At 49.1% G+C, this 20,835-nt stretch overlaps 1 protein-coding gene across 2 annotated transcripts in view; it reads left to right on the top strand.

Annotated features, from left to right (window-relative positions):
• LOC117728079 (teashirt homolog 1-like) overlaps positions 1-20,303 on the top strand; it is a 36,069-nt gene extending 15,766 nt beyond the window's left edge. For both annotated transcript variants that reach the window (XM_034528795.1, XM_034528796.1), the window contains exon 3: positions 16,054-20,303. In XM_034528795.1, coding sequence (XP_034384686.1) covers positions 16,054-19,589 — 3,536 coding nt within the window. In that variant the 3' untranslated portion in view covers positions 19,590-20,303. The remainder of the gene's footprint in view (positions 1-16,053) is intronic.
• The last annotated feature ends 532 nt before the right edge of the window (positions 20,304-20,835 follow it).

The raw sequence follows: 20,835 nt of genomic DNA, 5'->3' as shown, positions 1-20,835 counted from the left end.
TGTCGTGCTCCTCTCGGGTAATAGCTTGTCTTTCTGTTGCCGATCTGGTTCAAATTACTCTTAAACTTCTATTATTACCGTAGCCTTAAAAAAGTCTAGTTGTTAGCACTCTCCCCTTATCATTCTTTACTTCGTCTGCTGTCACTCACATACATTTGATCTCCGAGTGGCCTGGAAACATTTAAATGCACACACACACACACACACACACACACACAGTCCATACCTGCTACTGAAGAGTTGTTTGACAGAGAGATTACAGCTTTCCCGGCTGGTCGGGCCCCAGTCGGAGGTCTGCGGGGTCACGGCACTGAGCGCTCGGGGGTTATGTTGCAGAACAGCTTGTACATCGGAGCGCCGGTTGTAACACACGTGTCAGTTACAATGGCACGCTGCGTCGGTCCAGTCGCGGCATGCCCATCGACAACTTTTAGTTTGAATGTCTTACCCCCGCCGCACGCGCTCCATTTTCCAGCTTCCTCTCTCATCCATCATCGGCTCACCTTTCATCTGAACGACCCCCACCCCCTCCAAATCCATCCCCCATCATTGGCCCCTGCTTGGGTTAACTCCATCCCAGCCCTCTTGCAGAAGCAATACACCATCTCAATACACTAGAACACCGTGATGTGCCTCTCGGCCTGTGTTCAGTGGAGAAGGCCTCGCCGCCGCGTTCGTCCGCCTCGTGGATCCTGTAATTCCAGACGGACGCGGTAGCCCGGCACGCCGCACATCTTTTCACAGTTTTATATATTTTAAAATGAAGTGTGGACACAAGCATGGCGTCAGGTGGCTTTTTTTTCCCGAGTTAGGATTCATAGAAATAAATGTAGAAAGGATATTGTTCTCGAGGCATTCCGCAGGATATTTTAAAGAAGCCTCTTCTTTTGCTTTCTAATGCTACATCGAGCACGCAGAACAACTTTGGGTGAATATCAAAATGTGTTTAATAATTAAAAATCCAACTCGGGGCAGCGCGAGGTGGCGAGCAGACAGAGATGGAAAGAGAGAGAGAGAGAGAGTGAGTGAGGGGGGGGGGGAAGTAGTGGGGGAGCCCCCCGCCTGACAGTATAATGTTTCCTTGCTTTGTCTGCGGGGGTTAAAAGACGTGTTACATCATTAAGAAGCATATTCAGTGGCTGTGTCACTGAGGGGTGACCCTTCTAACAGGTTCACGGGTAGTTCACTCTCGAACCCCCCACCCTCACCCGCCTCTTCCCCAGCCCACTCCCCCCCCCCCCCCCCCCCCCCCCCTCTCTGTGCACACAGCCATAGGTTTGAGTTCAGGCCGGAGAGTTTCAGTCACACGGTGGCCATTTTGATATCTTTGTTTTCCTCTCTTCCCCCGTTGAGTAAATGCTCCCGAGCAGTAAAAGCTTTTCATTGATTGTTAACGCGCAAACCAAAGTTGGAGCTGGAAAACCAGTCCGAGGGCACAAAACGCGGCGCCTCGGCAACAGCTCGGCTCGCGCTGACGCTCGCCGTGCGTTCACGGGGAGCTCGAGGAGGACGGCGAGGAACTGGACTCTCCCGTTCAGCTCCTCTTTTGTCTGTGTGCGCCTCTATCCTCCCTGTGTGTGTGTGTGTGTGTGTGTGTGTGTGTGTGTGTGTGTCAGGGAGGCAGGAGGACCCTTTTTCATTTGTCTTCATAAGCCTCATTTATTTTTGTGGCCAGATGTGAGCTGACAGACATCACTCAGTGCCCCCCCCCCCCAACCCGCCAACTCCCCTTCTTCCTTCCATCGGCACCCTTGAGCCCCCTCTCTCCCCCTTACGCCACCCTACTAGGAGGTCAGGCGAGCACCCCCCACATCTCCCCACCCCACACCCCCACAGTCAGCATTACAGAAGATGGATGTGTCTTTAAAGCAGAGATTGATTGTGGATATCAGAGTTATGGCGCCATTCATCACGGCCGATATCATTCAGACGAGCGGGATTGAACAAGGAGGTGGGACTCCTGAGCCCATGTGGGTGGGTTCTGCAAGTGGGGGGGGGGGGGGGGGGGGCGTGAAGGAACTTTAATAGATTGTAGATGAGAGTGTGTGTGTGTGTGTGTGTGTGTGTGTGTGTGTGTGTGTGTGTGCTAATGCTCGTGTACTCGCTTGTACCTTCGTAAGTCGGCCTCACTTGGGGATTCTGGCATGTGCTTGCGTCTGACTGTTTCTCGTCTTTATTCTTGTCAGTGTGTGTGTGTGTGTGTGTGTGTGCGCGTGTGTGTGTGTAGCTGTCTGCATTGATCTCCTGTGATGTGATCCTCCTTCAGAGCCTGTTCTCATCGGACTCTGATTTACGGCTTCATTAGGATCCTTGCGCTACCTCCCCCTTCTTTTTGTCTCCCCGCTATCGCCAGGTCACCCTCAGAGACACACACACACACACAGACACACACACACTCACACACGCACACATGCAGGCGGCATACTCTCCGGAGAAGAAAAACTAAAGCAAACCAAAGGACTTTTTTTCATCCCAAACACGTCGTGTAGTTTGTTTCTGTTCTGTTTGTCACCTTTTATGAATAATCTCTTATTATGCATCAAGGCCCGGCGCCTCATTGTTGCCCTGAGAGTTGAAGCGCCGTGGCGGTTTTTCGGAGGTGCTTCCCTGCCCCCAGGCAGCCCCACTCGGCTGAAAAGAGCTCTCATTGTGTGCGTCGTCTTTTATGGCGCTGTCTGAAAAGAGAGGGATGCACTCCAGTCGGCATTGAAATGCACGCGGTAGAGCAGCCAGCAGAGCAGGACAAACACCACAGGTTGTAAAACGCTTTGAAAAGGAGAGTGTGTGTGTGTGTGTGTGTGTGTGTGTGTGTGTGTGTAAACGTGCAATGCGGAGTGAGCGTTTGAGTGTGTGTGCACGGCTCTTGACTGAAAGGTTTTCATTCTCTTTACCTTTTTCTCTCCCGATACAGTTCGCCACTTACTTTACTCTCTCCCCCCCACCCCCCTCCCCCCATCTGTCTACCTGTCTTCTGTAGTTGCCTGAAATGACTTTCTTCTTTCTCCACTAAGAAAAGAACCTCAAAGTTTTTGCTTCTCATGGTTTTAAAATCCTCTCCCCCCCCCCCCCCCCCACCCCCCCCCACCCCCACCCCTGCCCCCCCATTACCCATCACCCACCACCACTATCAGGAGTCAAGTCATGCAGAAATGTAAAAAAAAAAGAAGGTAATCACACTTTGTGCTGGTGCTTTTGTCGTCAGTCCGTGATGGAAATGGGTCTAAATATGAGATTAGAACCTGCCGGTGACTGATGCTATTAGGCAGATATGCCATAGACTTTACTATCTCCCATGAAGGATTAGCGCAAATTATACTGGGAGACAGGCTTGATTTCTCCTCTGCCTAGCTGGATGTGGGCATTTGAGGCACTCTAAGTTGACAGCGTCTGTCTCTGCTTAGTTCTCCCAGACAGGTTGTGTGACAGCTGATGCCAGGCGAGGGCTTAAAAAGTGTGCACGTGAGGGTGTCTCTGTTTGTGCGTCGGACAACGTTTTGGTCTGTGTGTGCGCGAGTGCAAGTGTGTCATCGCGTGTGTGTGTGTGTGTGTGTGTGTGTGTGAAAGTAGGAGAGTTTTAAACTGACAGGCGAGTGTGTTTGAATGTGATTGCGCGCGTCAATGACGTTTTTTTTCTTCTTCTTCAGAAAACAGGTTCTCTTTGAGTAGGGTGACAATTGGGAAAAGGCTAATTTTAAGCTCGGTGGCTTCCTCCTTAATTCTACACACTCTTATCTAGCGTCATTTGAAATAATTAAACTGTCTGTGAGAGCGTCCAGGTGATGCTGTGTTCCTAGCATGCGAATAAGTGGGGGAAAAGCTGGTTCCCGACGTCTGACCGGCTGCTTGGATGTTTAAATCCGTTTTGGAGGAAAATGCTGATAACAACAACAAAAAAACAGATGAACCCGAGATAACGGGACACGTGAGTTTCACTTCTTATCCAAACCCTCACTTTGCTCCGGAGAGCGTCCGGAGAGCGTCCGGAGAGCCTCCGGAGAGCGTCCGGAGAGCGTCCGGAGAGCGTCCGGAGAGCCTCCGGAGAGCCTCCGGAGAGCGTCCGGAGAGCGTCCGGAGAGCGTCCGGAGAGCGTCCGGAGAGCCTCCGGAGAGCGTCCGGAGAGCCTCCGGAGTGACGGGGCGAGCTGATGACCTCCGTCATGCGGCGCCTAATCTGCGACTTGTTTGAACTATGATGTTGATGTGACTGGAGGTAGGTGGTCCAGCGGTGTGTTCACCTCTCAGGAATGTTCGAGGGAACATGCAAATGCATGCCCTGTTTTAGCCCCGCTGTCCGGCTGATTTAGGAGGGTGACATGTCCTTTAATGTTGGGTAATAAACTGGAGGGGTGGATTTACAGGCTCAAGCCTTGTTCCCCTCGCGGTCTCCTATGACGACAACACAAGCTCCGGGCCTCACTGCATTAAAAGGTGGTTTCTTTTCCTTTCTTTTCCTTTCTCGAAGCTCCAGCAGTAGCTCCAGCAGAGCCGTGTTGGTTTCCACTTTCCACCGAGCCGACCTCAGCAAGGGAGTCACATCGGCTTCGAGGTGCCACGTTAAAGAGCAAAGATAATTCCTGACCAATGAAGGACGGGGAATTATACACACTACCGTTCAGAAGTTTGGGGTCACCCAGACAATTTTGTGTTTTCCATGAAAACTCAGACTTTTATTCATCAAATGAGTTGCAAAATGAATAGAAAATATAGTCAAAACATTGACAAGGTTAGCAATAATGATTTTTATTTGAAATTTTAATTTTGTTCTTCAAACTTTTGCTTTCATCAAAGAATGCTCCATTTGCAGCAGTTTTATAGCTTCTCTCACTAGCATAACTGTTTTCAGCTGTGCTAACATCATTGCACAATGGTTTTCTAACCATCCATTAGTCTTCTCAGAACACAATGTACCATTAGAACACTGGAGTGATAGTTGTGGAAATGGGCCTCTATACACCTCTGTAGATATTTCATTAAAAACAGACGTTTCCACCTAGAAGTCATTTACCACATTAACAAAGTATAGAGTGTATTTCTGATTAATTTAATGTTATCTTCATTGAAGAAAACAGTGCTTTTCTTTGAAAATTAAGGACATTTCTAAGTGACCCCAAACTTTTGGACGGTAGTGTATATATACACATTTAGCTTTGTTTGATATTTTTAAGGGATGCACCGATCCGATACCGATAAGCTGCATTGCACTGTGTGGAAGATTCTTTTTATGTAGAAGGCGACATCCTACCTTTTAAACAATGCACTCACATTCTTATTTATTAAAATAATGGTATCCAGATACAAGATCAGCCTGTTTTCACCGATATTTGAGCCACGATTGGACTGATATATCTCCGTATGGAGGCAAAACAATGCACAGAAACAGCAAAGCAAGAATATCCCGTATTCTGATTCAGCTCGTCCTTACTTCTCCACATCCTCAGATTTCTGCTTTGCCTTCCCACTCCTCTTCCTCCTCTTCCTCCTCCTCCTCCTCAGTCTGCAGCGTGATGCACAGCGGTGCTTCGCTATGTCAGCAGGATTTGAAACGGGTCAAAGTGCGGAGTGACTCGGCGTAGCGTCCACCACGATACAAACTCTGTGTTTCCTCATATTGGCTCCTCGGTTGGATTTCAGCCAGACGAGGCCGCCCGCCTCTGCTTGACTGCGGCAGGTGAACACGACTGTGTTTCGTAATGTCTTTATTTCAGGTGGCTGACCGGAAAAGTGCACCTCGGTGAGGTGTGGGAGGATTTACTCACCAAAAACTCAAAGTGTGTAAAATCCTGCAACGGAGCCTGCGTTGCCTTCCTAGCAGAGCTGCTAAATCTAAAGGAATATCATCCGTTTGGCTCACAGGAAATGGTATGAAGATTGAAATGGTGTGTCAGAGGCTTTCCTCACCTGACAAGAGGACATTTTGAAGGGGATGAACATAATAATGACATCTTTTGAGCGCGATAGAAGTATTGTCAGTACCAGTATGGATGCTCCAAATCAGTCTCATCCTCTCCTCGACGCAGTTGGACCGATCCGTCCGAGGCCTAGTTAGCTGCTGCCAGCGTGGGACTCGACGTTCGCTTCTCTATTTATTTCCACAAGACCGTGCCGGTTTTTTTTTCTCCCCCATATAAAGACAGCCTATGTCCAACCGTGTCACCGCGTGATGGATCGCAGAGTCCTCTTCTCTAAGGAAGAGAAAAAGGAGGGGGGGATGGTGGAAAGAAAGAAGGAAGGGAAAGAATGAGGGAGGAAGCGGAGTGGTGCGGTGCAGCAGTGAAGGACATGGCGGCTTAGTGCTGGCCAAAAAGACTGTGCTGAACACCTGCTCCTGTCTCCAACGCCCCTTCAACCTCCTCATTACCTGTCAATCTATCACAAGGCAGCCAGATCAAATGTCTGCAGCAGCCAGGACTCGCACAGGGAGGGAGGGAGGGAGCGAGGGAAGAAAAGAAGGGAACGAGAGGGACAGATTGCATGTCTGGGAGAGCAGAAAATGAAGGGGAAGTAAACGAAGCAGCTGCGTGTGCATATTGAAGATCTGTTGATAGTTTGGAGTAAACTTTGTCCGGGGTGCAATTATCTAAAAACTTCTGGAGTAGTTTATCCTGTTTGCTAATTTAAGAACGTGGAATGTAGACTCGACACGTGACTGTGTTTGGAGGGTCGACAGATTAATCAACTTAGTCTGACTTCTCACTTCGATAAAATAAGTCATATTCAGGGGAACTCTCTGGTGCAGCTTTCTGTTCAACATCACCATATGTTACACTGACCAGAAAATCAATAATGTGTTGTCAGACATCAGTTTTTTATGTTCATTTTTCCCCCCCCCCCCCCTCCTCTCTAAACAGCAGCATTTAGACCCGCCCTCCTTGGCCTTTGATTGGCCTTTGAATCTGTGACGGACAAGACACTCTGTTGGGAGGCGGGGCCTGCGGTTTCAGATTACAGCGACAACGTGTGTGCGTGTGTGTGTGTGTGTGTGTGTGTGTGTGTGTATCTGAATGTTGTAAAGCGCACACGCACATTTGTATTCACGCAATCGTGTCCGTGCAGGTTCATTTTGCGAGTGTATGAGTTGTGCGTACGTGTGTTGGGTCTGCATTTCTAATATTGTGTGCGCCCTTTAAAAGGCACATGAATTTATACTCATCAAGGTGCATTCGTGCACACATAATCAGTGCGAGCCCTCTATTTCTGATCCCTTTCAGTCCCTCTCTCTCTTTTTCTTCTCAGTCTTCCTTGAGCTCTCTCGCCCCTCTCTCTCCTTTAGTGTGTGAGCCGTGGTGATTTACGGTAATTATCCATCGTTGGGTCATCTATCAGGCTGGCCGTTGCTAGGAGATGGAAGCAGCTGCTGCTGGCTGTTGTCTCATCAGGGACAGTGTGTGTGTGTGTGTGTGTGTGTGTGTGTGTGTGTGTGTGTGTGTTTCCTAGGATCAGGTTGAGGGTGGTTGCATGCGTTTACGTGCACGCGCCACAGTCTGTGCTGTTCAGGTAAAGCGGCGCATCCTGATGTGGGGATTTAAAAGCGCAGGTGGTGTCGGAGACAGAAGGAAGCGACGGAGGATTATAGGAAGGAGGGAGACTGGGGTGAGGGTGGGGTCATAGGTTGAAAAGGGCCAGGTGGAATTTGAGAATGTGTGTGTTGCGGGGAGGGGGGGGGGGCAGCTTAAAAGGCACACAGGTGTGTGTGTGATAGACGAGGGAGCTGTATGAGAAATCTATCCAGCCAGATGGAAGTTGGAAGAAGTCGGGCCTTCGGGAGTAGTTTTTAGTAGCTGTGAAAATTGCAAGAATGATTATGTGTGGAGGGAAGGGCGGGGGTGGGGGGGTGTTCTATTGGCAGGTCAGCATCACACAGATGGGTGCTGGTTCAGATCCCTGCCGAGGGGCCCATTTCTCCTCATTTTGCCATTGTGAGCCAACGTTACCCATTGTGTCGCAGCCGTTTCAGGTTTCATGATCTACGTACGCCATTAATGTCGGAGCAGACCTTAACACACACACACACACACACACACACACACACACAACTCAAACATTATAGTCTTAACACTGCATTCAGTGAACATGTGAGGGGGGCGTTTTCAAAGAAATTGCAGGGCATTATCATCACAGGTAGCTCGGAGCTTAGACCGGGAGATGTTTACTGTGGATGTAAAATAATAAGGGCCCCAACTGAGATGACGCTCTATTAGTAATTACAGTAGGTAAGCAATCATGATAATTATTACGTTGGTATTAGAAGTAGTGCAAACTAAAGTCAAAGGAAACAAATATAATATAAAATGTAGAATTACGAGCAATAAATCAAATAATTCAACGCTCTTTATTACCAGAACTGATAATAATAACAATTATAGCAATACCAAAAGAGCACATTTGCACACATTTAAGAATACACACGCAGACTGGTTAGATTGGGAGCAGCCGAATAGACTGTCTCGTTCCTCTGGGGTTTTATTTGCTTGGCAGATCTATAAAAGGCAGCTGGATATAAGCCACACGTCCATATGAGCGACGGTAACTGTAAATACAACCTCCACTCTCGACTCTCCATACCGGCCTAATTAGTGCCAGTTAGCATTTGTCGTTGCGTTTCGGGGTAAAGATTGGGAACACCTCTCAATTAATCTGCAATCAGCCTGTTTGTTAATTAGCTAACCTGTTCTAAGTGGCCTTCAGGGCTCTTGTGTAATTAGCTAAGCTGCTGGGAAGCAGGTCTGCGTGTTGACATTGACCTAAAGCGTACACACACACACACACACACACACACACGTGCACGCGCACACAATGCTCAGTATATGCACTGTGATAGGACACACAGCTCTGCAGGTGTCTCCGGTCATGGTCAAGAGGGCCAAGAACCCAGGGCATCCACTAAATTACATAAAGAAACAAACTCAGGAACAACATCTACTTCTTAAACACACACACACACACACACACACTTCAGAACGTACTTTATTGCGCATCCAAATATACATATTTGCACGTTTGTCATGCTCGCTGCGATGCGGCCGCTCTTGATTATTCCTCCATTCACTCCACAGCAAACCTGCATCCCTCAAAAGCATTCTTAGAAAAAAGACAGGAAGGGAAAAGAAAGGAAAACAAAACAACACATACTGTACTCCCCCATGCACGTACACACTCTTTTGAACATTTCATCCTTTTCAAGTGCAACAACATCACCCACCGAAATGAACCGCTTCTCCATCGCTGTTTTCTCGCTCACTTCAAAGCCATTTGTTTACTCTGCTGCCTCCTGACATTGTCTGTGGTAATTAAAGGAGCGCACTGGAAATTTATGGTTTAATTATACAGGCCTTGTTATGCAGAGAAGACCAGGATGGGGCTGATATGCTCAATAAAAATCAATAAATTCCGTACGGGGGTTTATTGGAACGCGCTGTTTGCGTGGTGGGAGCGCAATCGTTCCAGCCAATCACAGGTGTGCGTGCGCGTTCACGTGCATGCGCGCGTATGTTTTATTTATGCATCTGCGGCCGCGGCGGCTCAGTGCGCACTGTGAGAGTGTGAGTGGGTGAGGATGAAATTTAAAAAAGGAAAGAACAAAAAAAAAAAAAAAAAGCCAGATGAATTGCAATCGATTGGCGCTGGTTCACTGTATTGATCCGCCAGCATGTTAAAGCCCGCTGTGCTCCATGAAGAACACTCAGTCAGTCAGTGTGGGCTCACCCCCCCCCCCCACCCACCCCCCCTCCTCACCAACTACCTGGCTGGATGTACTGTAAATGTCTCCCTGTGTTGTTACTGCATGCATGTGTCAAAAGCGGAGACGATTGCGCTTGCAGCCCGAGCTTCAGTATACGTGCTTGTGTGTGTGTGTGTGTGTGTGTGTGTGCGTGTGATTGGCTTTTTGTTCATGCACAGTAATGGAGAGTGATCTTGGCTGTGTCCCACAAGCTGCTTCTCTGAACTGATCTTTGAGTATAAATAGCGCTCGCTCTATAAATAAAACAGCAGCACCTTTCACACTCTCTCTCTCTCTCTCACACACACACACACACACACTCTTCACTTACACCTGGCCGTACACAAACATATGCACAAATACATGCACATAGGCCTCCCATCAATCCATACATCATTCCGTGGGCCATATTGATATGTTTACATGAGAGCATGACCTGATTCTGCTTAGCACTTGCTACCTGCCTGACCTCTGACCCCGCCCACCCCTTTCACTTTACTGGAACAATAATGCCCCGCTTCAATCTGCAGTGTGTTCATTTTTCAGCTGATGCTTTTGCTACAAAGCGCCGTGTGTAACGCGAGAAGGCGCCCCCCCCCCCCCCCCCCCCCCCCCCTGAATCGGTGCTCAAGCGTCAGCAGCCGATGGAGACACTGCACCCGAACCCTCAAAGTCCAGGGAGGCTTTGTCCCGTCGCAGTGGATGTGGGACCGCTGGTGACTTTACATGATGCAGCTGGGCGACTGTGACTCGGGGCGAGCGATCGCCGGGGGGGGGGGGAGGCTGGTGGTCGACTCGATGAATAGCAATAATACAGAATTTCACCACTAACCCTCATTCCCGTCAGTCCATTATGTCTCAAGAAATAACACGTCCCGTCCGCCGAGCTCAACTCCGGCTGGAAGTGTTTTGAAAATGGGGGTGGAGGGAGGGGAGGGGGGTGAGAGATGAATTGGTACAGCGAGCTGGAATGCCGCAGCAGTTATTTAAGGCCGCGTAGGTGCTGCCTAGGCCATATGCTCCCATTATTTTCGCTTGGGAGGGGCCCATGTGGGCATGTGAGCAAGGCTGGATGGAGAGAGCAGGAGGAGGAGGAGAAGAAGAACAGAAGGAAGGGGGTGATGGAGCGGGGTGGAAAGGTAGCTGAGGATATTATTTTAAGGAGAGCGTATCAAGCGTCAGAGGAGTTTTTTTTTTTTTTTAAAGAACGGGATACCCGGAGAAGCCCGAGACGAGATGAGAACGAATTAGCTCGCGAAGCAAATGATCGCCTTCACCCTCGATATCCGAGGCGCCGTCGACTTTTGCATAATTCATTCTCGTCCAAATTGTGACCGAGTATAATTCACCAACTCCTGAACTTTTCAGGTCGATGGCTTTTGCTTGAGTTCGGGCGTCTCAATCGTTTTTTGACTTGATGGGGTGGTGTGTGTGTGTGTGTGTGCGTGTGTGTGCGTGTGTGTGCGTGTGTGTTGATTCTTTTTCATGAAATCAACCGCTCATCTCACTGCAGCTGAGATCTTTGTGACTGTAGCAGCGAGAATGAAATATTATCAGGGTGTTATCAAGTAAATGATGAGAATACACTTCAGACAAACTTCGTTTTGCCAGGTCTTATGGGTACATTCTTCAAAAAATATATATATATATTTTCTCCTGCACATAGCTTAATAACCATGCGTTAAGAAAGCAGGGCCCAGATGCAGCTTTGTTATTGGCTTCATATCTCTTTCTCTCTCTTGTTGCTCCCTCCCTCTCTCTCTCTCTCTTCTTCCCCCTATCTGTATAGTCTCTTGTCAAACTGAGGCCTGGGTTCCTGATCAGGGCATTGCTCTCATGTTAGCCGCTTCACAGGAAGCACATCCCAGCATTCCCTCTGACACGCCGGCAGCGGCATTACCATAATTGGCTTTTCTACATGACGGGACAGAGGAAATAATAATGTCATTTTATTTACAGCCCTCTTGTCCCGGTCCGAGAGCTATCACCCCCCACCCCCTCCTCCCTCCTCATTCCTCCCACCCTCTTTTCTCCTCTCTGCACAGCCACTGACATACACCCCCCCCCCCCCCCCCCTGCACCCTCCCTCCTCGTCTATCTCATCTCCCTCTCTCCCACTCTCTCCCCGCGCAGGGCGCGAGTCTCGTCGTGTAGGTCAAACGATGGCTTTTTGATCAGCTCCTGTCCAAAGCCATCAGGGTTGAGAGGCACGTAATGGAGAGCAGGGTGACAAACAGAATCTGGGGGAAGGAATAAGACTGCCAGTTTCCTATTAGGGGCCGGCCTAAACGGCCTCTGCCTCCCCCCCCCCCCCCCTACCTCACCCACCGCCTACCTCACCCCCCCCTCACCATTCTCTGCTGCGAACCCACTCCTACACTGCCTAAATCACATGAGTGAAGGGGCCCGTGATTGGACATTAGTGCTGCAAATGACTGCCGTGATTGCCCCCTCTTCCCAAACTCACATCAAATAAATAAAGAAATGTGTGTAAATAAATAGAAGGAGGGGTGTTGGGAGAAATGGGGCTGGTGGGGCTGGTGGTGGTGGTGGTGGCAGCGAGGGGAGGCTGACTGGTTTCATCCCCTTCTTTTTCCTCTCCCTCGTTTCATCGCCTCTCCGCCTTTCTTATCTGGTTTGTTTGGCTTTGACATCGGCCAAATGGTGAAGCTCCGCGAGCCTGACAGAGAGTTTTATTGATTTAACAACCAGCAGACTCTCCGCAGAGCAAAGGGACGAGACAAAAAAAAAGAACATGAAGGCAACGTTTAAAAAAAAAAAAGGAGTGATGGGTTTCTGCTTTTGCTCCTCGCCAAAATACTGACGTGTCCGCCGGTTGCATTTCATTTTGGTATCGCTTACGTATCAAATCAAGGCATACACAAAGCGTGTGAGGGAGAATGTTTGAGAGGTCGATGAGGTCGTCCCACTGCGAGGCCCCAGGACGAAGGGCGTCCACCCGTCTTGTCATCGCGACAACACCAAATCAAAGTGTGCGTCCGGCACACACTCGGCTGGTCGGGTCTCGGAGAACTAATTCAGCTTTTTCAATGTGAAATGCACAAACCAGAGTCTGTAATGGCACGCAGCATCCCCTTTTTTAAGCTTCGTGCGTACGGCACAAACCAGAACCAGGGGGTGCTTCAGTCGCTCAGGAACTCTCTCCTTGAGAGATGAGAACAAAGCACACACTTGTGCTCTCATCTCTAATCAAATAAAGTGCTGTCGCCCCAAAGTATTTCCGTTAGCTTACATGACAACCTTTGATGCCACCTCCTTTGCGGCACCATAATGTGTGAATGTCAGTCCATTAGTGCATTATGCTTTAAAGGCTCTGTACAACACCTAAAGGGGCTACTGCAAACCCTCTTTGGTTGTTCGCAGTGTATTAGCCATATGTGTAGGTACAAGGAGCTCAGTGATGCACTCGGCCCGGATGCTAATTCTTTCTTCCTCGCTGTGTGTTGTCGGTGATCTGGCGTGGCTGGTGGCGGGGGGTGGGGGGTGGGTGGGGGGGCTTGATCGCTGCTGCTTCTGACAGTGAGTCTGCAGCGCTATCCTGGCCACGCTGCCGCCTGTCTCCTTGATGGCGGCACGTCCCCGAGCAAAAGTGACAGGCGCTTTGGCGCCCGCGCAGATGGCCCTGCTCACAGCCATCACCCACTCTGCAAACCAAACCGCCGGGGACGGCACGCAAGCCCTGCCCCCTTTTCCCGAGCCCCACCCCCTCCCCCCCCTTTGGCGTGTCCGGGGCGAGTGAAGGAGCTTAATCTGGTCGCCGGTCACAATGACACATCTTCAAGTTGCACTGATTGAACAGATAGAGTTTTGTACGTAGCTCTAAATATTTCTACATCCTCGCGCCTTGGGATTTTTTTTCGCCTCCTGTCAGAATGGATGCAGCCTCTCAAAAGAGACAGGGTGGGGGGGGGGGGGAGGGGGGGGAGGTAATTTATTTCAGTCTTCACGTTAGCCACGTTTCATCACTAATATTGTACATTTATGGTTTGCGAAACCATCCACTTGCAGCACCCTGTGATTTTTACAGATGTCTGTGTCTGCCAGTCTTTTGTCTGCCTGCTTTTGATATCTCCCTCTTTGTTGTTTCCATGACAACATGGCAGGACAGGCATTGATTGACAGGGATCGTCAAAGGGTTCCCTGGCGACCTGCTCATTGTTTCGAAAAAAGAAAAAAAAAGCCCCTCCCTGCTGCAGCCTGTGTTTTGTCACTCATCCAGTGATATTTCTGATCTGCTGCTTTTCATTCCTGCTGTCTCTGTGTGCGTATGTGTGTGTGTGTGTGTGTGTGTGTGTGTGTGTGTGTGTGTGTGTGTGTGTGTGTGTGTGTGTGTGTGTGTGTGTGTATTCAGCACTCAAGACTATCGGGGGTTTAGCTATTTCTTTTGGCTGCATCCGTTGTGGCTGACTCACAGAGGTAATTCCTACTGTATGTGTGTGCACCGTGCACTGTGCGCTAGTGAAGAATGGACAGCCGTCTGCAGGATGTTTTGTATATTAAATGGCTGATGTATAATGATAGCCTGGCGTTCTGGAAGAGGGTTAGCGAAGGGGGGGAAGGCACTGTAACAGAAGATACTCTGCAGATGTGTTGAAGAGAGTACGGCACGTAATGCTAATCTGCTGTGTTAGGGATTTTCAGGAGTTTTAGAAACTGTCTCGGTCTCAGTCTGTCAGTGGGATTGAAGCGCAGCCAGGTTCTCCTGTAGTGCTCTCATTTCACTGAAATCCTGTCAGGCGTTAGGGGAGTATGTTGCTCATTTGGTAGAGGGGGGGTATCGGTAGCACGCGGCGAACTCAAGACTTATAGGCAATATTATGGTCGGTGGGCTCTGGTTTGCACTGCGAGAGCAAACGTGTACGAGTGTGTGAAGCACCCTCGCCGTGGCATGGAGGGGTGAGCATGCAGGCGAACACGCATTTGCAAACAGGCACTTACTGAGGCATTCACACACGCGCGCACATCAGCGCGCAGTCACAGTCGATGGTGCAGCTGCTCACCTCCCCCACCTCCTCCACCCATCTCCTCTCAGGCAGCAGTAAATGTTGCCAGTGTATATATATCAGGTATTATGTCCACTTAGATTATGATATGACAGGTTAGCGTGCCGTTTGAAGCTGACAGCACATCTGTTTCATCAGGAGAGACTGATACTGGCATCTAGGACACACATCTCACCATGCAGGAAGGAGATAAAGGAAGAAGCTAGGGGGCCGTCCTTCCTGTCTCCCTGCCTCCCTCACCCCCATCTCTCTCTCTCTCTTTTCTTTCTCCCCTTTCTCTTTCACCCACTCTCCCCGCCCACCAAACCCACCACCTCCTGCTCACTTTTTCTTTCTCCCCCACATCTACTTTTCATTTACTTGTTCTCCCCCGAAACCACCTCCTGTCTCTCCTACTTACCGAATGCTTGCTGTTTCTTCGCCAGCATGCAAACACACAAGCGCACACTCGCACACTTTCATACACGTGGCCTAGCTTCTGTCTCATTTGCCTTCATTCATTTTGTTGGTAAACCTGTTACACCTCAGCCTTGTTTAGTTCCCTTTCACTCTCCTCTTTTAATGTGTTTTCGTTAAGCATTGTCCATGTTATTTTGGATCACAGAACTCGGCGTAGTATATTCTAATGCCCCCAGACTCCTTCCTGCCACAATCATTGTGGCGTTCTCAATTCAAGTGCCATTGTTGGTTTTTTTGGCCAGTTCCTGCTTATTAGCTGAAATGAAAATGACCTTCAGCGCACCAGATGGGGATAAGCCGCAATATCTCCAAATGAATGTTTTGTTTCTTTCCCTCCCCGATCGGTTGCATAACCTGAACATGTGAGGAGCAAAACTTTACTGACTGGATGAGTGAAAGGCAATAAAGCTTGGGGAAGAGAGAAAGAAAGAGAAAGGGGGGGGGGGGGGGGGGGAGGAGTTGAACATGCAAGCATGCAGCTGGCTAACAAGGCCAAACAGCCAGTCATTTCCTGGGGAACATGAGGCATGTGTGGAGGAATAGGGAGTTGGGAAGGAAAAGGACAACTGTCAGAAGCTCAGTGATTTATTTTTCCCTTGGAGGCTTTTTTCACCACTGGCTTTCAGAGCCACATGTGTGTGAAATACACACAAATTCATGCATGCAAACACACACTAACATCGGATGAGAGTGAAAGCCTACATTTCCCATCATTGAGTATTCATTCCATGTTATTTTGACAGCGCTCCTGTTGGTGCGCTGTAAATCTTTAATTTCACTGAGCTGACCTCTTTTCTTCCTCTTCTTTTCTCCCCTTGTTTTGTCCTCTGCCTCTTGCTCTCTTTCTCTCCAGCGTACATGCCCGAAGACGAGCTCAAGGCAGGCGATCACGATGAGGAAGAGCACCTGCAGGACGACGGCCTCTCATTAGACGGCCAGGACACTGAGTTTCTGTGCAACGAGGAAGAGGAAGATGTGGACGGAGGCCAGCCACCTAGTTACAGAGACTCTCCACTTAGCAATGGCACTAACCCCGACGCTGGATACGGGTCTCCCCTCAGTGATGTCAGCGACCGGCTGACGGACTTCAAGAGCACCTCTTCCAGGGACGGTCAGGAAAGGGAAAGCACAGCTTTGCCCTTCCGCCCCAACAACGGCCTCTCTCTCCAGGATAGCCTGGCACAGATGAAAGCCGTCTATGCAAACCTCATCTCAGATGCCTCTTGGTCCAGCATCACAATGGACATCATGAAATCTAAGCCTGCTGCAGCTGGCAGTGTCAACAGTGCCCACACCACTCCAGAGCCCGCCCCTACTCCTTCTGTCTCCATAACTACGACCACAGACAAGAGCAGTGGGGTCAACGTGGCTAGCAGTCACCACAACGGCAGGAGCTCCAGCACCACTGTCAACCACACAGGCAGCGCAAGTAACAACACTAATGGCACAGCAGCTAGCTTTGTTAGCAGCCAAAGGGCAACCAGCTGTAGTGGGAGCAGCAGTGGTGGGGCTAGTAATGGTGGTGGTGTAGCCTATGACTGGCACCAGGCAGCACTTGCCAAAACTTTTCAGCGGACCCCCTACCACCTTTTACCAGAGCCCAGCCTCTTCAGCACCGTGCAGCTCTACCGGCAGAACAACAAGCTGTACGGTTCGGTTTTCACTGGTGCGAGCAAGTTTCGCTGCAAAGACTGTAGCGGGGCCTATGACACACTAGTGGGTTTAACAGTCCACATGAACGAGACGGGCCACTATCGAGACGACAACAAGGACAAAGACGAGGATCAGGGAAAGCGCTGGTCCAAGCCGCGTAAACGCTCCCTGATGGAGATGGAAGGGAAAGAGGATGCCCAGAAGGTGCTGAAGTGCATGTACTGTGGCCACTCATTCGAGTCTCTGCAAGATCTCAGCGTTCATATGATCAAGACCAAGCATTACCAGAAAGTGCCTCTCAAAGAACCAGTGCCAACCTTGGCCACTAAACTGTTGCCCAGTTCTGCTAAAAGACGAGCAATCCACGATGCTATAGTCTCCCCATGCTCCCCGGACTCCCTCCATGCTGGTAGCGGTGGTGGTAATGTATCTCTTGGGGAGGTTGGCAAAGATACAAAATCTGCAGCTAACCCCTATGTTACGCCAAACAACCGCTATGGCTACCAGAACGGTGCCAGCTACACGTGGCAGTTTGAAGCTCGTAAAGCCCAGATCCTCAAATGCATGGAGTGTGGGAGCTCTCATGACACGCTGCAACAGTTGACTGCCCACATGATGGTTACCGGGCACTTTTTGAAGGTTACAAATTCTGCATCCAAGAAAGGCAAACAGCTGGTTTTTGATCCAGTGGTGGAAGAAAAGATTCAGTCTATCCCACTGCCACCGACCACCACCAGACTCCCCGTTCCCAGTGGTGTTAAGTCCCAGCCAGTGTCACCTGCCCTCTCCTCTGGCTCAGAGGACAAGAGGGAAGGAGGTGAAGATGAAAAAGTCGAAGCCGATGAGCCAGTGGAGCGAAAAATCAAGGAGGAGAGAGATGACCCAGGTGAGAAATCTGAGACTAACGCCACGTCGTATAAGTACCTTAGAGAAGAAGATCTGGAGGAGGCACCAAAGGGGGGTTTAGATATTCTCAAATCCCTTGAGAACACAGTATCCAGTGCCATCAGCAAGGCCCAGACAGGCACACCCACATGGGGTGGCTACCCAAGCATTCATGCAGCCTACCAGCTGCAGGGTGCCATGAAGAGCTCTGGCTCCCTTCTGCACCCGATGGTCCAGAGTGTTCAGATGCAGCCAATGTTTAACAGTGGGCTACGAGGCCTGGTGACTGACCCCAGCTCAGTCATCCACTCGCCTCGGAGCCCTTCCTCCCCTACCCCCCTCAGGAGCAATGTCACTGCCATGGAGGAGCTTGTGGAGAAAGTGACAGGGAAAGCTGCCACTGTGAAGAAAGAAAAGGAGGAGAAGATGGTGAGCCTGGAGCGATGCCGGCCCCCGTCGCTAGTACAATCCCCCTCTCCTGCACTGAGAGAGCAGCGAGAACGATTAGCTTCTCCAAATGACCTTTCTGTAGGTAAGCCATCTGGTATAAGAAGTAGCAGCCCGCGCAGCGCAGATTCAGAGCTCATCTGCAAGAAGGAGCCCAAAGAGAGCCTATTAGACGGCCACAATAACCATTCAAAGAACGGCTCCGAGGCGTGCCAATCCCCAGTAACCAATGGCAACTGTCTTGGCATCATCACCGATCACTCACCGGAAAGTCCTTTCATCAACCCTCTCAGTGCACTCCAGTCAATCATGAACACGCACCTCGGTAAGGCCTCCAAACCAGTAAGCCCCGCCGCAGACCCACTATCTATGCTTTACAAAATCAGCAACAGCATGATGGATAAGCCAGCTTTCAACCCAACTCCTCAGGGCAAGCCAGCGGAGCCCATCAACCACTATCCATTGTATGAAAACAGTGACCAGCCCATAGACCTTAGTAAAAGTAAGGCCACCATTAACAGTAACAGTAACAATAACAACAGCAGCAGCATGCTCCTGACCAACAGCAGCGTGAATGGTAACAAACCCCTCATTTCCCTCCCTGACTCGGTCTCCTCTCCTCTGAGAGAGAATGCTCTGATGGACATTTCTGACATGGTGAAGAACCTCACTGGGAGGCTGACGCCCAAATCTTCAACCCCCTCCTCGATCTCAGAGAAGTCGGACGCCGACGGCAGCGCATTTGAGGACGCCCTAGACGACCTCTCTCCGGTGCAGAAGAGGAAAGGGAGGCAATCCAACTGGAATCCCCAGCACCTCCTCATCCTCCAGGCACAGTTTGCCTCCAGCCTGAGGGAGACCTCAGAGGGCCGCTTCGCCATGACTGACCTGGGCCCCCAGGAAAGGGTCCACATCTGTAAGTTCACAGGCCTCTCCATGACCACCATATCCCACTGGCTGGCTAACGTCAAGTACCAGCTGAGACGGACTGGGAGCACCAAGTTTCTCAAGAACATGGACTCGTGCCAGCCCGTGTTCCTCTGTGGTGACTGTGCCTCCCAGTTCAGGACTCCCTCCTCCTACATCGGCCACCTGGAGTCTCACCTGGGCTTCAGCATGAAGGACCTGTCCAAACTGTCAACTGAGCACCTTCGGGAGCAGCAGGCTGCCTCAAAGGTGATCACAGACAAAATGACATTCGGCAGCCCCCTGTCGGCCTTGACCACGGCAGAGGACGACACGAGCTCTGTGTACCAGTGCAGACTCTGCAATAGGACATTCGTCAGCAAACACGCAGTCAAACTGCATCTCAGCAAGACCCACGGCAAGTCTCCAGAGGACCACCTGGTGTATGTCACTGCTCTGGAGAAACTGGAGAAGCTGGACAAGATGGAGAAGGTTTAAGCGGGGGGTCTCGAGCTGAGAGTAGAGACTGACAGCTGTGGAACTGACTAGAATTTCATTGCACTAAAATGACATTGTTCACAGTTACTGCACTGGGCCGAACTGAGCCGCCAGAAGAAGAAGAAAAAAACGGTCTTATTTTATTTTTTTGTTGTGATAACTGCCTGACTGGACCATGTCTTTTCATGTTTATTTGTTTTTTGTTTTGCCAAGCTTTTCTTTTCTTTTTCTTTTTTTACACTTATTTTGTAATATATTTATATGCTATTTGTCTGATCTGTGCATGTATTTGAGTGAATCAAGGTTAAACTCAAGATTTTAATCTTTTCATGGCAAAAATACAACTACTGCTTCAATGGTAAAAGTGGCGAGTGGAAAAATAATTGGTGGGAGAGAAAAACTGTAAAATACTTGATATGAAGAAGGTGAAAATTAAATGTATACACCAAAAAAAAAATGAAAGAATACCCTGAAAGACTGAAGTAGCACCTTAGACAGTTGAATTCTGAATTTGTAAAGAGAACATGTTTTGAAATATCTTGCATTTGTCAAAAATCCTTCAGATTTTAAAAGATCAAGGACCATCATTTCCCCACTTCTCCTTTTTTTTGGGGGGTTCCTATCACTGCAATGTTCATTTCTGATGATGAACGGCCTGCTCATAAATCTGTCAGTGTATTTGAACAAAAAAAAAAAAAATAGATCACGTGAACATTTGGAAAAACTGAAATGCTGCTTCTGGTTACGAGTCAGTGAAAATGAATGGCCGTCAGTATGCAAGTTTGCTCAAAAAAACTTTTCCCTGTTGTGAAGTATCACCTTATAGCAATTTTCCAGTTGTATGGTTTGTTACAACATTCTCTTTCTGAATTGTGTCGCTTTATTCAACTGTAAAGAGAGCAGTCCGTTACGTGTAAATGATTACCAGTGAAATGTCAGTACTCCATAAGACATATCTTACCATTTGAAACGGCTCAACATTCTTTGTATCTTAAGGTGTGTGCATTCTCTAACTTTTATATTGTCATTTTATATACAAAAATGATAAAAAAACAAAATAAAATAAAAACAGATGGTGTATATAGATATATGCTGTAGAGCTACAAAAATGTCCTTTTTTTAAAGAAAATACAAATTTAGCTTCTTTGGCTTGGTTTACAGAAATGATTTTAATTATACTTGCATCCAATTTGATGCATGAAATGGTGTGGAAAAATAAATAAAGCGATGCACAATGACTATACAT

Source organism: Cyclopterus lumpus, chromosome 25, assembly GCF_009769545.1.
Source record: "Cyclopterus lumpus isolate fCycLum1 chromosome 25, fCycLum1.pri, whole genome shotgun sequence".
Lineage (NCBI taxonomy): Eukaryota > Metazoa > Chordata > Actinopteri > Perciformes > Cyclopteridae > Cyclopterus > Cyclopterus lumpus.
This window is presented reverse-complemented; position numbering and strand designations above follow the sequence as displayed.